Below are 15,440 nucleotides of genomic sequence, written 5' to 3'. Positions count from 1 at the left end.
AAACAGTAAATGAACTATTTAATAGAAACTGCAGTAGTCCAACACTTAATACAACCAACCTTAACATCTCCAACTGTAACCATGCCCACACACACACACACACAGAGCAGCTGACTTCAGAGCACAGTGACCTTGAACAAACCAATGCCCTTCATAGCAGGAACTTCTGGCGTGTCTCACTGCAACTGCCAGACAGCAGCACCATCTATAGTAGTCAAACATCTCTGGTTACCACCTCCCTTGCCTATTTTAAGAAATCCCCCACTACGTTTCAGTGAAGCCCAGTTCAAAGTGACAGAACAACATCAAGTGGAAGTTCTGTAGGGTGAAGTTGTGTTCACAAGCTCGCGTTCACTCACTGGTGCAGATTAATAAAGCTTCCCGTTTCTAAAATCAAAGAATTCCTTCCTCCTTCATGGGATGCAAAAGCCCCAACTTTCACATTAATCAAAAGCATGAGAAACCATGGCTTTTAATCTTTTTATTTAAATTATTAAGAATAACATAGCACAAAACATCCAACCTGTAACGCAATGCAAATGGTAGAGCTCAACAGCAAATATATATATATTAAGTTATAAGAAAATACCCCCTGAACTCCCACCCTCCACAGCTTCATCTCAGACTGTCTTGTGATTTTTTTTTTTCCCCGCTGTTCATAGAACTTCCAAACAGTCCAAAGCTTAGCAAAATTGTCTTTACGAAGTGCCGTAAGCTGTTCCATAATACGGTCACCTGCCTCTTATATAGATACAATAAATCAGGGGCAGATATTTTTCTCCAGGAAGCTGCAATCACACATCTTGCTGCTACGATGACTTGCTTAATGAGCATGTGTGTCTTCTTGGATACCAGTTCTACTGGAAAGATAAACTGATTTTTTGGTCCCAGTCTACTGCTACTTTTGTACATCTCCCCAAAAAGCAGCAATAGGGCAACCCCAAAACATAGCCCACTGTTTCCTCTTCATCACAATCCATCCAACACTGCTCAGATACCAAGTTATATATTCTACGTAAGCGAGAAGGTGCAAGATACTAGCTACAGTAAACCTTATATGCATTTTCCTCCAAATGCACAGATATAGAAGTTTTAGCCACATAAACTCATCTTCCCCATCATCTCCCCTGCCCCCATCATCACCCACATCATGGATAATTCAGCCCTGTTTATCAACAAAAAGTTGTTTTTGTTGGGGGTTTTAGGGTATTTTAGGGGTAGTTTTTTGTTCTTTATACTCATGACAAATTCTCTCAAGTAGACACTTGCAGCAAAAGTCAAATAAAGAAATGTAATAAAAATGTGATCATATCTGCAACATTAGAACTACAGCAGCTCCTGATATGCGATGCCTCTCTCAGCTGGAGACAGCGAGTTTAAAGGAAAGGCACATCCAACACTAACACAAGCAGAACTCATTACAACAGTGTTCCTTCAACAAGATCACTCATATCGCATATTGCTGTAAAAATAAATTTCAATCCCAGACACAAACTACCACAGTAAACATCCATAATACAGTTATGATGTGCTTAAAAAAAAAATAATTTGTAACTACGCACCCATGTGCAAGGTGTAAAGGTCAAGGTTTTGTGTAACTAGAATTGCTGCTCTTTATCAAACATATGTTAATGCATAACTAACCATCACTGGGGCAGAATGAAGGGTTGTTTTTGTTTTGTTTTTAAAACAGCGGACTGATACACTAAGCATCATTTGTTTCTAACCTGCCTTTGCTATCATAGCCCAGGATGGTAGTCAAAAACTTACAATACATAACATCCCATAAGTTCAAATAATATAAATGCACTAAGTACAACTTGAAGATGAAAAAAGAAAATCACATACATCATGCACCCCATTTTAAACAAGCAGGACTTACTGAAGACACAATGCACAACACACCACATAACTTGCGGAGACCTAAAAATAAAGGCAAACATTCCAGCAAGCTTAGAGAAACTTGGCCACCCTGAGTCTCAGTAAAATATACACTGAATAAATCTGGCTGCAAATAGTTTTCTTCCTTTACTCTGCAAACTGCTCCCACAGTACAGCAGGAAAGGTACCATCTATCGGGCTCGCTGGATGAAATTTATAAAAAGGTCTTTTTTTGTAGAAAGCCCTCAATGCTGGAACATTCTTCTGGACAAAATAAGGGCGATCAAATATTTCCTGTTTTTCAGGAAGCAAATAGCTTCTTTTTTTTTTTTAAACAGGCCTATGGACTTGAATAAGAGGAATGCTTAAAATCCTTGTCCTGATTGATTGTCAGGTTATTTTTTTTGCTTGCGCAATGAAGTGGCTCAGTTTTTATCAACATATGCTAGGAAGCTTATGATTGTACTTGTTTTTAATCTGCATTTAAATAATATGTTTTTATTCTGCATACATTGGATAAAGTGAAATAGGAATTCTTTTCAAAACTTTCAGGATGTCAGAAGGATTTTGGGGGGTTTTTTCATTTAATACCTATACATTCAAGTCTGAAGGTATCAGAAAACAAGGCTTTTTTGTGTAATGAGCTTCCGATTTATTAAAGGTATCGCCGATATTCTAAGCTTTTGTTTTTCTAAAATGCAGCAGAATGACTCCAGTTCCTCTGGTTGTACAAAACATAGAAAACAAATGTATTCAAATGTAAACAAAGTGTCAACAAAAAAGAATGCAAAACCAGAAGCATATTTCATGCTTGCAATACACGAACGGCTGGGGACCAATCTTTCCAGTGTCATTTTAACTACACAATAATTGCAAAGACATTTTAATGTAGGGAACAGGATTTTCAGCATTAATTAATTCATCAATAAATATTGTAAAACTTAAGATATTTTCAAATTCTTTTTAACAGTTTATAACCAAGACAGAAACATCATTGTGATTCAACTACTCCTACAGTCAAAGGAAAAAAAAATATGAAAGTGAAGGGTGTATTTTCCAAATTGCCCTCAGAGAAGGAAAACAGGACTCATCATGATCGCCAGTTCCAGTTTTATTAACTCCCACAGAAGTCAGAGTCCATGAGTTACTACTGCTCAAGGAATGATAGCTACCAGCTGCATTTCTGTCAAACTAGAGTCCTGCATAGACTCACAACCTTCTGCTAAAGCCCGATGATCGTATCTGCTGGTGCTAATACTGCTGGAGTACATGTGACCTCTTGGTATATATACTTATTTTTAAATGTTTATAGATTGCTCAGTGAACAACATTGCTTTATTCTGGGGTGAGTTTACAATATTTCAGTGCTAGATAAAACTTTTGAACAGAAAAACATTACTGGAGGAGATGGGTCATGTGACCTACAAACCGCTGGTCTGAAAAAACATGGAGCTGATCTCTCCTTTTCCTGTGCTGAAAACCCAGCCATACTGTGCACCACCTATAAAAATGAACCAGTCAGCAAGTATCCAACTAGTGCGCTGGCACAAATTAGCTGACACTCACGAATATAAGTAGTGCAAGGAGAAGGACGCTAAACCTTCCGAGACACAAGCGCTATTATGGTCGACAGTGCACTGAGCAGAGACCCGAAGCTTGCGACTTTTTTTTTTTTTTTTTTTTTTAAATATGCATACTCAACCTAAGCGCACAAAATTATGCGTCCAATTCTTAGGTGTCACACACCTAGGCGCTCAAAAATAAGTCACAAAAAATTGCACAGAGGTAAGCGTACGGCCACTACAGTGGCGCTTCAAGGCAGACTGTGCATCCCAAAACTGGGCGCTCAACCTGGATGAACAATTATACACATACGCTGGACTGACAATCCTGTAGAGAGCAGCCTTAGAAAGCACGCAAAATGCCACTGCGACCGACCACGCAGCGTGCAGAGAAAAGCCTTGGAGAGGGGCCTAACCTAAGGAGGCTGCTCAACCTGCCAGGCTGCCCACGTCCCTTGACCTCCCACGGAGCCGGACGAACGTTGGAATGGTGCACCAATCAAGGAGACTGGGGAAAGGAGGAAGCCCTACACAACAAAAAAATCCTCCTGTATAATAATGTTTTGTTTTTTTTTAAACTTACTGGAGCTCAGTCTTACCCAACTGAGTACAGAGACTGTTTCTGGCTGTAAGGGGAGACAGCATGTGCAGACACTGCCATGCTCGGTTTTCTGCAGCTGCTGCCTTTCAGCTGCTTAAGCAGCTTAAGACCACACCGGCTGAAAAACCAGCTACCGTTCAGTCATATCTGAGGGACCACAGAAGTCACCTCAGGAATTCTCAACTGTAGGAGGAACCATTTGGTATCACCGCAGGAGAGCAGGGCAAATTTCCTCAATTCTCCTTTTCTTTAAAATGAAGCAATCCCCAGTGGGGAGGATGCACGTCCACCATCTGCTGAAGATGGAGAACACTGACAGGCTGATGTCACTACAGGGGTGTATATACCGTGACATCAGATTGCTTCATCTCCATCTGCTGGTAGAAGTGCATAACCCACTTGTTCTAGATTCATCTGACTGGACGCTAAGAAAGCTACAATTAGAAAGTACCTAATATGTCTTCACTAAGGCTATACAAAAACTTTTAAATCTGAAAGAAAGCAATGCTATGTGGATGTTTCCATGCAAAGCAGTAAAGCTCTGTTGGATTCTTCTGCACTACCAGAAATTGCTTCTTTATTTAGTATCACAAATGAAATCACACACTATCGAACTGACCTATGTGACTGGCAACATCAATGAATAAATTATTTCAAACGTGGCATCTAAAGAGCTTACAAACTCACTAATAAATCATCATTAATTTAAGTGCCTGTCTTACATTAACCCTGCAAACACTTAAATGGGGGGTCAGCTGTACTTAAGAGTTTTTCCGATTTTGTGTCTAAATTATCCATCTAAATGGCTTTTGAATGTCTACCTCTGTTCTTAACTCACAGCAATGCTCAAATTTAAGGTACTTTTAAATAGACAAAGAAATAATGGTTAGAGACTCAACCATACCAAAAGATTTTGAATGACCAAGTAAAACACGCAGCAGCGTGGCTTCTTCCTTCAAAGCCCATGATTTGAGCATACGTCCTCTGCATTGAAGCAGTTACACTGGCTACCTGTGCAATTTAGAATCTTGTTTAAAGTGATTCTTTTGGTACTCGAAGTAATGCGTGAAGAGAAGTCCCAATATCTAAAGGATGTTTTGCATCCTTATATTCCTAAAATGTACATTATGCGCAAAACGTCAAGATTTACTAGTGATTATCAATTGAGGAGGCTAGAACAGGCATTTTCAGTGATTGGCCCTGCATCTTGGAATGCGTTTCCACCTGATTTAAGTGCCAGGTTAAATCTGAAAGTTTCATAAGAAATTAACACCATCTATTTCAGCAAGCTTTTGGGTAATTTTCTTCTAATTCAAATGTGTTTATATTGTTTATGGCTATATATTTGTTTTATTATATCAATTTTTTATTTTTTATATATATGTACTATGCTCCTCTCTTTCAATGACTGTTGAGATAAGCAGGTTATAAGCAATTTAAATAAAAATAAAGAAGTGAAGTAAGTTTCTTACCTGTAGTACCGAGACTGCAAGTAAGTTGAACAAACAGTCTTCGATACATGGCTGGCAGACCCAAAATCTATTACTTTTACCCTGTAAGGCTGCCGAACAGGATCCACCAACATAATATTCTCTGGCTTGAGGTCAGCATGGATTAAACCAAGACTTTTTAATTTTTTCAGTGCAGTGGCCACTTGTTGAAGAATGGGCCGTATTATTTTCAGTGGCAGAGGACTGAATTTATTTTGCTTTAGGAAGTCATACAAGTTCTGCTCCAACATCTCAAAAACCAAGCATGTGTGGTTACGATGCTGAAAGCATTCATAAGCTCGTACAAAGTTGAATTCATCTGCATTTTCACCACTCAGTTTTGCCAATATGCTCACTTCTATTTGACCTTGGCGGGCATAAGAAGGATGGTTCTTCAAAATTTTGATTGCTACAGTCTCACTCGTCCCCCTTTTCCAGCATTTGACCACTTGTCCAAAGGTGCCCCGGCCAAGAAAGTCGAGGACCTCGTACGTATTTTTCACAGAACACAGCACTTCATGCTGTACCAACTGATAATCTCCATCTCCACTGGTGCCACTCTGCTTTGTCGTCGTCGCTGTCACAACAGTCACAGCATTTCCCACATTTGTCTGCAACATTGCTGGCAAAATGGATAGTTCATCAACAATCTGCATGGCGCTACTTGGGTTATCCAACTCCTCACTCTTACGCTTTAATCCACATCGCTGCTGACTGTCCAGTAAACTTAGCCCATTCCCGTCCCGAGGTACCTCTGGTGGGGGCTGTTGCGCCTGCGCCACTATACTCCCCGGAGCACCTGCAATATTTGTTAAAGCACCAGCACTTGTCTGCAACAAAAAGCTCTGTGGGTGCTTTGTCGGAACACAAGTACCAATTCTGTTCGGTGGATGTGCAACTTCAAAGATTTTACTGTTCACATAGGTCCCTGGGTAAGTTCTTTCGTGATACACATAACTGCTTGGTTCTACTTTAAGTTTCTTCACTCTGCAAAAGGCACTTGACTGTGTTTGATAAACAAATGGTGGGTAGATCAAGACTTGTGAGGCCATACCTGAAAAAAAAAGTAACACAAAGAAAAATAAGGAAAGCCAATTTTGACTTACATGCATGACATTCTGAATGATCTTTACACTAAATACTTGACAAAGTTGTTCATTAAAATAATTCGGAAGTACTTTATCCAAGAACAGTGAAACAATAAGATTATAAATTCTACAGAACCAACTTCTTGAAAAATATTCATAAATTATGCAAAAAAGAACACATTTTCTAATCTTTGTTAAGCTACACCAAAAAGCTACACACACAAAACATACGAGTTTCCCTTTTCCCCACCCTCCTCTAGCTCCATCCTAACCCACAGTTGGCATGCCCCAAGCAGCAGTGGTTAAATAGCGGATGCCAACCCGGTAAGCAGCTAGAACTGTCCTGCTACTGGCTCAGCACGGGACGGTCCAGGGCAGGAGAGGCTTTACTTTTCAGCAATATGAGTTTGGGGCACATGAATCCTACTTTAATACATTTGAAGTAGTTAGTGTAAGTTAGCTGTCACTGGAATAGCTGCAGTCAGTATAATTGGCATTGGAGATTTTTCTACCTATTATAAGGCTAACGCTTGATAGGAAATGGAATTTTGACTTTGGATTCTCTTTGGGGCGCGTGTACCAAGACCGCACAAAAAAAATTCAGTGCACATTTTTATAATGCATTTTACCTATTCAATAGGTGAGCAAACCAGTGCAAGAACAGATCCTCAATGTAATGTACACAAGAAAATACCAAGTTTCCAGAGGAAAAACAAAAACCTCAGTTACCAAAAATAAAAGCTCTATAAATTAGGGAGAGCTGATTCAAAGAAGCTAACTCTCTTTTAGAAACAAAAACTGACAGCATTGCTCTTTGCATAGTGAATTTGATATTCTTCAATTTGAATGGAAGAAACAGATGGTCAGTAGAGATGTTATCGAGTTATAGTCTATTGTGCACCATTTAGATTTTCTATTTAAACCAGGAGTATGCTTAGTTCTTATTAGTTTATTCTGTTATTTTTTTTTATACTTTACTTTTTTATGGATGATCGAGATGTAATATAATGCACTTTGATTGGATCCTTTGACCTTGGAAGGTGGAAGAGAAATGCTTAAAATTACATTTTAATTATTCAAACTCCATTCTTATCCAAAGAATGGGAAGAGAGATTTAGCAAATCAGGCTCATACCATACTACAGAATTCCCAATGTAAACCAAGGAAAACCTCAGCCTCTCTCCTGGGTATCAATTCTTGATCGGTCAGTGCCACACTGTCACTTAACTGTCATTTTTTAATGTCTCCCATCCTTATGAGCTGCAAACAGGCTTAATACAAACATGATGCTTGAACAAATCAGCATTTGATAGTGTGAAACATTTAAATAATTCAGCATATTCTTACGAAAGTATTAGTTATGTGAATTCACAGGTTTTTGTAACACCTGAAATAGATTCTGCTTGCTCTCTTAATGCCAGAACAAAACACTTACCGGTTTATCAAACAAAAGGTTCTTTGAATTTACTAACTTGAAATGATGAACTCGTATCGTTTCATCCTCAATTTCTCCCCTCATCTCATTCCCATTCAGAACCAGTATAAGAGTACCGGGTACCCTAGTCGAACCTTCAGTACGTCCCAACAGTACGTCCCATCCCCCGACAGCAGCTCCAGCATAGAGCACTTACTCTAGCACACCACCCCCCAATCTCTTTTCACCCTCTGCTCAACATCCCCCCTCTTCACCTGCCTACCCAGTGTGCCCTGAATCCCCTTCTCCCCACCATCTCTTCTATTCAACCCAACCTTTTTGCCCTCTCTCTCTCTGCAATGCCAGCATGCTCTTTCTCCACCCCCACATTCACCCAGAACCCCATCCCCACCGTGACAACTTCAGTACCTCCTCTCTTTACACTCCATCACCTGCTATACACACCACTCCACACTTACCCATTTCTCTCTCTCCCCTACTCCCCTACTTGCCAGTCCACCTCCTGTATCATGAACATCGCCAGTGGCCCCAGGCCCTCTTCGGTCACTGGTAGGATGGGCTCCACCAGTGACCAGAGGTCCTGTGCTGGCGAGACTTTGCTGCCTTCTTGCACCACCACCACCACCAGCTCCCCCCCCCCCCCCCCCCCAAGGTCTGGTGCTCTAAGCAACTGTCACCAATGCACTAACAGGGGTCTGCACCAAAATCCCCATGAAAACTAGATTATGCTGTAATGATAGAATTAAACTAGAGTTGGGCCTGTCTGGCAGGGTACAAGTACACAGATGATCTTTAGATGTGCAGTTGCTCACATAGAATATCTGGCAGACAACACAGGGGACCTGGGAGGTTGAATATTTGAGCAATGGCCACATTGGTATGGAGAGATATAGCAAGGGAGGGGTGCTGTATGTGACCCGGGAAGGAAAACTTTAGATGGAAGAGTATGGATGATGAGAAATTGTCCAGGATAAAGGAGAGATCTTGTACATGTGGTTATGCTCTATGGTCAGCAGTTGGAATATATCAATACGGAAAGGAACAACTGGGCACAATGGATGGGCCAGCTGGTCTCTCTCTGCCATCATTTACTAAGTTATGTTACTATGCCAATAATTCATTTTATTCATTCATTTATAAACCGCTTTTATGGATTCAGCACCTCACGCAAAGTGTACACAAAATGCTTAAAGCATAACACATTCCTACTAAAATAACTAACAGTTAAATACAATCCCAAATATCATATCCTACTGTACTCTGTAAAAGAGAAGACTGTGTAGAGGGGTGGCGACTTTCTGTAACCATAGCAAGGAAAAGTGTTTTATTAATAATACTCAGGTTACTACAAAGACTGTTCCTGTCCATCTGATACTTGATAAGGTAAAGTTTCTGTCACCTATCCATGGGATCAGTTTTCCTGCCTGTGGCAAGCAATATCAGTATTTTCCTACTTGGTAAAGTTCATGGCAACATCAAAGGGCTTTTTGAAATAAAATAACCTTTGAATTAAAATGGCTAAGAACTTTTTTCTGTCCAGGACATAACAAAAGCTTCCTAACTGCTTTGAAAGCATATGAGGAACATATCCTTGCATCTCTGTGGGTTCTCCTTCATTACACCTGCATGTATCAAGTACCTGTTAATACCTAGCACCACAACTCTTCATGCTAAGTAATTCAGGGTGCACAACCTGAAAAGTCTAAGACAACTGAATTCCATGCTGTATCTATCCCTCACAGTGCTCATAAGAAATGTCATGCTGAGTCAGAGCAAAGATCCATAAAACCTAGCATCATCTCTCAGATGGTGACTAATCTGGGTCACAGGTTATCTAGCATACCCCAAAGAATAGATCCAAGAATTGATTTTAATTTGTTGTAACAAACATATTGCATAAACAGTAAAAACAAAAGAAGCCATTCACAACGTAACCCAAAATATAAACAAAATACAAATAAAAGACCCAACATAATAAACACACTTCAAACTTTAATCTGCAAAATTTATGTTAGAACCTATAAGAGCACAAAAGGATCGCATCACCTGCAGAAACTGAAATATCTTAATTTGCTTCTGAAATTTCAGATTTAATTCTGCTTTAACAGATACTGACAATACATTCCAAATCTCAGGAGTAATCTATAGAAAAATGTATTTACAGAAAGAATGGTGGACGCATGATGCAACCTCCCAATGGAGACAAGGATGGATAGTATTTGAATTCAAGAAAGCATGGGATACACAAAGGGGATCTTTGAGGGAACGTTGGGATTGTAAAGCTGAGCAGCTGGTATGGATGGGCAGACTAGACAGATACATAAACAGCTGTAAGAGAACATACGGCTTGTTTCTACAAGTTATAACATAGGCACACATACATAAAGAGACTTATAAGGTTCCATATTTGTGGAATTCTGAAGTGCTCACATCAAAGCATCTTTTCTAAATGTATGTTTGGAAAATTCACTGCTGCATGTATACTACTTGTCTCTCCAAATAATCATTTAAATGATTAGGGTGTATCAATTCATTCCAACTGCTGAGAAAAATAAATACTTGCAAATTGATACTCCAAGCATTTAAAACTCAATATTATATCCTTCTGATATACAGAAAAAAACTGAAAGGATTTTAAAGCACTCTTTTTGCAGGTTTGGGCACAGAGATGCAAGGATATTTGATTCAGTTCAAAGTGATGGCATATAAGGCATAAACCCAGATAACACAATCACTTAATAAAAATCATAAAAGAGCATGCAGTCATGTTAAACTTACAATATAAGTGTACAATAAAAAGCACAGATCTCAGTACATATCTTTGGGTATTCCACCATTTACCCTTCTGCACTAAGATGACCATTCAGTGTCTCCTATGCCAGTTATCAATCCGTGATAATTTATAGCCTCCTATCCCCCAAGACATTTTTAATTTCCTGATGAGCATCTTAGGAGGGACTCTTTCAAATGCCTTCTGAAAACACAGCTACATTATAATCCACTAACTCACCCTTGTTAACCCCTTCAAAAAAATGTAACAGATTTGTAAGGTATGCTGGCTCTGCTCCATCAGTCTGTGTCGACCCAGTTGATCAGTAATTTTGTTCTTAACAATGGCTTCTATTTTCCCCAGCACCAATGTCAGGCTCACCAGTCTGTAGTTTCCCATAACATCCCAGAGCCCTTTTAAAACATGGATGTTACGTTAGCCACCCCTCAATCCTCAGGTACTTTAGTTTATTTGAATGAGAAATTAGAGATTAGTAGTAATAAGTAATCTCTAACACAAAACCACCAAGTGTCTCCTTCCTCGCAATTTCCTACTGCTCTGTCACATGATTGATGTGTCTTCAGAGTGCCATGGTTTCACCATAAAAGCATTTTGACAAAAAAATGGCTAAAGCTTCCAGTGTCACAGACAGCAGGAATCAGGGGTTCTTTCCCCAGACCCTTAAAGGAGGGAGAGAGAGAAAAAGTACAGGACACTCCCACCCCAAGCCTGGGAATCCCCTCCTCTGCCCCAGAAAGAGGAGAAAGCAATGCCATAATCATATTTCACTGGTTTCTGCTAATTACATAGTTTTGTTTCACTGCATCCAATGGGGATTTTCTGCTACGTCATGCTAGGTTGCAGACCTGGAACCTTTTTAGAATTTGCTTCCTTTCCCCACTGCAGGAGTATAAGGTGAAAGCAGTCACCAGCCCCAACTAAAAGCAGCTTTTTATTTTGATAAAGAAAATTACGGTTGACTGTACCCCTCAAGAGAGCCTTTGTGATGTCAACAACTGGAAGTGACATCAATTAAAGGCTGGAGAAAGTCTGCTGTATCAGTGCATTCAGATTCCAGGGCAATACTTTGTGTTCTAAAAATAAATATGTAATGCTCCCTGTAAGTTCATTTAACTGCTTAAAGCTCTTTATGATGGTTTACTTACAAGCAGGTCCTAGATCTTACCAAGATATTACTCTCAAGTGTCTTGTTAGGACAGTCACCAAAAATATGCATGCTGACACAGTCAAGACATTTTTTGCTGGAGACAGCACAATAGGTGATATCTGGTGGCCATGCCATCAAACAAGTTTTGGAGATTAGCTCACAATAATATAAAACAATGGATACTAATCTGCCATGGTATCTGAAACTTTTTTTTTTAAACTATTGGGGCTTCATGTTACAGTACATTATACAAACATTTTATGCAATAGCTCGCTGTGTAATAGCTATGTATTGGCAACGCAGTGTCAGTGAATGACAGGGTATGCTCTGCTCCTACCCTACCTGCCCTTAGGAAAGGAGTTTATTATTTAGAGATATGAGTTCTCCTTTAGAGTTAGAAATGAAATAAACCAGTCTGAATGTATGAAAACAATTTCTTTTATTCAGATAAAAAGTGATCTTTTAAAGCGTGTGAATAACTTTATGAAGCATTTTATTTTTCTAATCTTATCTTAATCAAACAGTACAGAGCTATAAGCATAAATATGACAATAGTGATTGCAACTATAGCAATTAGATAAATATCTACTAAAGACATTTTCTTGTAAAATAAATGCTTTCTAGAACATGCTTAGCTTATACTAGCTAGGAAGGGTTCTCATATGCAGAAAAGTAAAAGCTTAACAAATATCATGAAGCATCTGGCCCGTCTTACTGCCTCTCTCGTGCGGTCAGTCAAACACTATCTTGCTTTGCTACTGTTTCTGTTTAAATAAACAGAATAGCAGATGGGGCCTAGTCTGCTCTTTCTTATCAAAAAAGTTAACAAATTTGCCCCCCTTCCTAAGACAGAGGGGTCTGAAGCTGGAAGGCTTCCCAGTTCAAGAAAGTCAACTTTTTTGCTGCCGCCCCCCCCTCAAACAAGAGTAGTCAGGTCCATGGAAACAGGTGTCTGAAGTTGAAGGGCATCTCAAAAGAGGCCCCTTTCTAGTGCAGGGCATATGAAAAAAACAATTCTTATGTCTCAATATTAACTTGGTATAACTGACTACACTGTACATGCATGATTATAAAGAAACATTTCATATTTTATAACATTTTCTGACGGCAGAACCTCTCACTGATTGGCTGGAAAGAATTTGGAATCTGTTTAATGTAATGCTGGCTTACTTGCACCATTTTGCGATACAAGTTAACCATAGGAAACAATGACAGAAGGAAAGAAAGGAAGAGCACAACTATTTTTGGATACCTGGAAACCATTTGTATGCTGTGCTAAACTAAACTGAATATGAGTGACAGGAGAGTGTTCTCTTCTTTAGACTGAATGTGTTGCTTTAGCTTTCTAATTCTGTTTTTGTTTGTATAATTTGTTAAATGTGGACATGCTGTATTTGAAGATTATTGCAAAGGATTTCATGATTTAAGGTATCGAAAGCAGCAGAGATGTCAAGAATTATGAGAATGTAGTCTATGTTAGATTCGAAGCCTGGAATTATGGAGTCGAAGGATGCCAGAAGTGTTTTGGTGCTATGACCTTTTCTAAAGCCATGTTGGTTTGGGTGTAAGATGATGTTATCCTCAATGTAATCGTTCAGTTGGTGTAAAGCAACAGATTCAAGTACTTTCACTAGGGTGGTGAGGGATGCTATGGAACGCTAGTTACTTAAGAGATTAACATATATTACCCCCATGCTGAAGTGTTACACCTAAATTTAACAAAGGTTTCTCCTTTTATTCACTTTTGTCCTCTAGCCATTAGGGATCCTGTGTTTATACCATGCCATTTTAAAATCCATTATCATACTTGACCACCTTTCCTGGGAGGGTATACCACGCATCCACTACCCTTTCTGTGAAGAAATATTTCAGGACGTTGTTCTTGAGTTTCCCCTTTGAGGTTTCAGATCATGACTCATGGTTCTAAAGCTTCCTTTCCATTGGAAAAGGTTTGATTCACATACATCATTAATATCTTTCATGTATTTAAAAGTCTGCATATCTTCACTGTCTTCTCCACAGTACATCTTTTTTAAATCCTCAAGTCTCTTCTCATAAGTCTTTTGGTGCAGATCCCACACTATTTTGGTTGCTTCTCACTGGACTACTTCCCTCCTGTCTCTATCCTTTCTGGGATATGGTCTTCAGAACCAAACACAGTTTTAGGAATATTTAATCTCCACTGCGAAGGGCTGAGTATCTATCCAACTATAATAAAGAGGAAAGTTGCCCCGCCCCTGCATTGCCAGTATGCAAAATTGAGTTCCACCCCTGGCCCTCCATTACCAAACCTCGCTCTGTATGGAAGTTTAGTTCCGCTTCTCTCTCTCCCCTCCAATCCGTCGTTTACTACCACATATGGAAACTGAGCTCTACCCCTCTCTCTAGCTGTACTTTCCAGATCTGTCCACTCTCTACTAGCACACAGTATACCGGAGTTCCGCCAGCACTACAACACATCTGAAGTATGCACTTCCGACACTTCTTTGGGCGAGCTTTTCCTGCTAAATGTCTAATAATGCTATAAAAGACATAACAGTTGCTTATGTGCAGCTCGTCCGAAGACAGTACCAGCAAGGTTTTATACTAAGCATAAAAATCAGCTTCTATTTTACTATAAAAGTTATAGAAAATAATTCGAACCATTTACAATCTGTATTATCCCGCTCCTATGTTTTCCAGCTGCTTAATGCTAGCATATTAAGATCACAAAGAGTTAATATAGTACTTCCAAGCTACCAGCTCTGTCTGGAAACAAACTTCCGCACATCAGGACATTTAGAAATGCGGATAGCGCCTTGTTGTTTTTGTCATTAGTTACACCTCCGCCCGAGATTTTGTACTGGAAGTCAGACCACAAGACTCAAAAGGAAGGGCGACAACCGGGACAAGCTTTCGTCCGATACTTCACGGCCTTTCAAACCACGAAAGCTCGGCTGATAGCTGAACCTAGGAAAACAGCGCGCAAGCTACAAGACCGGCCCGTAGCACAGCGGGTCAGAGGTTCTCTGGCTACGGGACCCCGAGGCCAGGCCTACTCCCGAGGCCCGGGGCTCGTTTACCTTCATAGATGAGGATGATGCGCAGCCTGCGAGGCGGGACCGACCATACCGGGGAGTCGCAGCGGCCCCACAGCATGCTCAGCGCGATCCAGTCCAGGCCATCGTGTCGTATCCAAGAGCGGCCCGGGGGAGCCCTTTCTCCGCCGGGGCGGTGGGGCAGGACTGGGCGGCCCAGGCCCGGCTTCCCATGGTGGCGTTCCGCTCCTTTCTCCTGCAATACGTCGCTCGTTCCGGAGCCCGAGCCGCCGGGAGGAAGCAGCCAATCCCCGAACTAATCCAACGCGAGGCGCACCGGGGCCTCGCAGCGCCACCAGCCGACACTGAGAGAGAAGGGCAGCGGGCGGGCGGGAAGACTGAATTCCGCCCATCCCAACCAACCAGCG

At 40.4% G+C, this 15,440-nt stretch overlaps 1 protein-coding gene across 1 annotated transcript in view; it reads right to left on the bottom strand.

Annotated features, from left to right (window-relative positions):
* The window catches only part of HIPK3 (homeodomain interacting protein kinase 3), a 98,659-nt gene extending 83,219 nt beyond the window's left edge, over positions 1 to 15,440 (bottom strand). The window contains exons 1-2 of the mRNA XM_029582232.1: positions 15,058 to 15,440; positions 5,517 to 6,588 (exon numbers count right to left, since the gene is read on the bottom strand). Coding sequence (XP_029438092.1) covers positions 5,517 to 6,588; positions 15,058 to 15,133 — 1,148 coding nt within the window. The 5' untranslated portion in view covers positions 15,134 to 15,440. The remainder of the gene's footprint in view (positions 1 to 5,516; positions 6,589 to 15,057) is intronic.

The sequence above is a fragment of the Rhinatrema bivittatum genome, chromosome 17 (genome assembly GCF_901001135.1).
Source record: "Rhinatrema bivittatum chromosome 17, aRhiBiv1.1, whole genome shotgun sequence".
Taxonomy (NCBI): Eukaryota; Metazoa; Chordata; class Amphibia; order Gymnophiona; family Rhinatrematidae; genus Rhinatrema; species Rhinatrema bivittatum.
The sequence above is the reverse complement of the archived record's forward strand: the minus strand, read 5'-3'. Positions and strand labels throughout refer to the sequence as shown.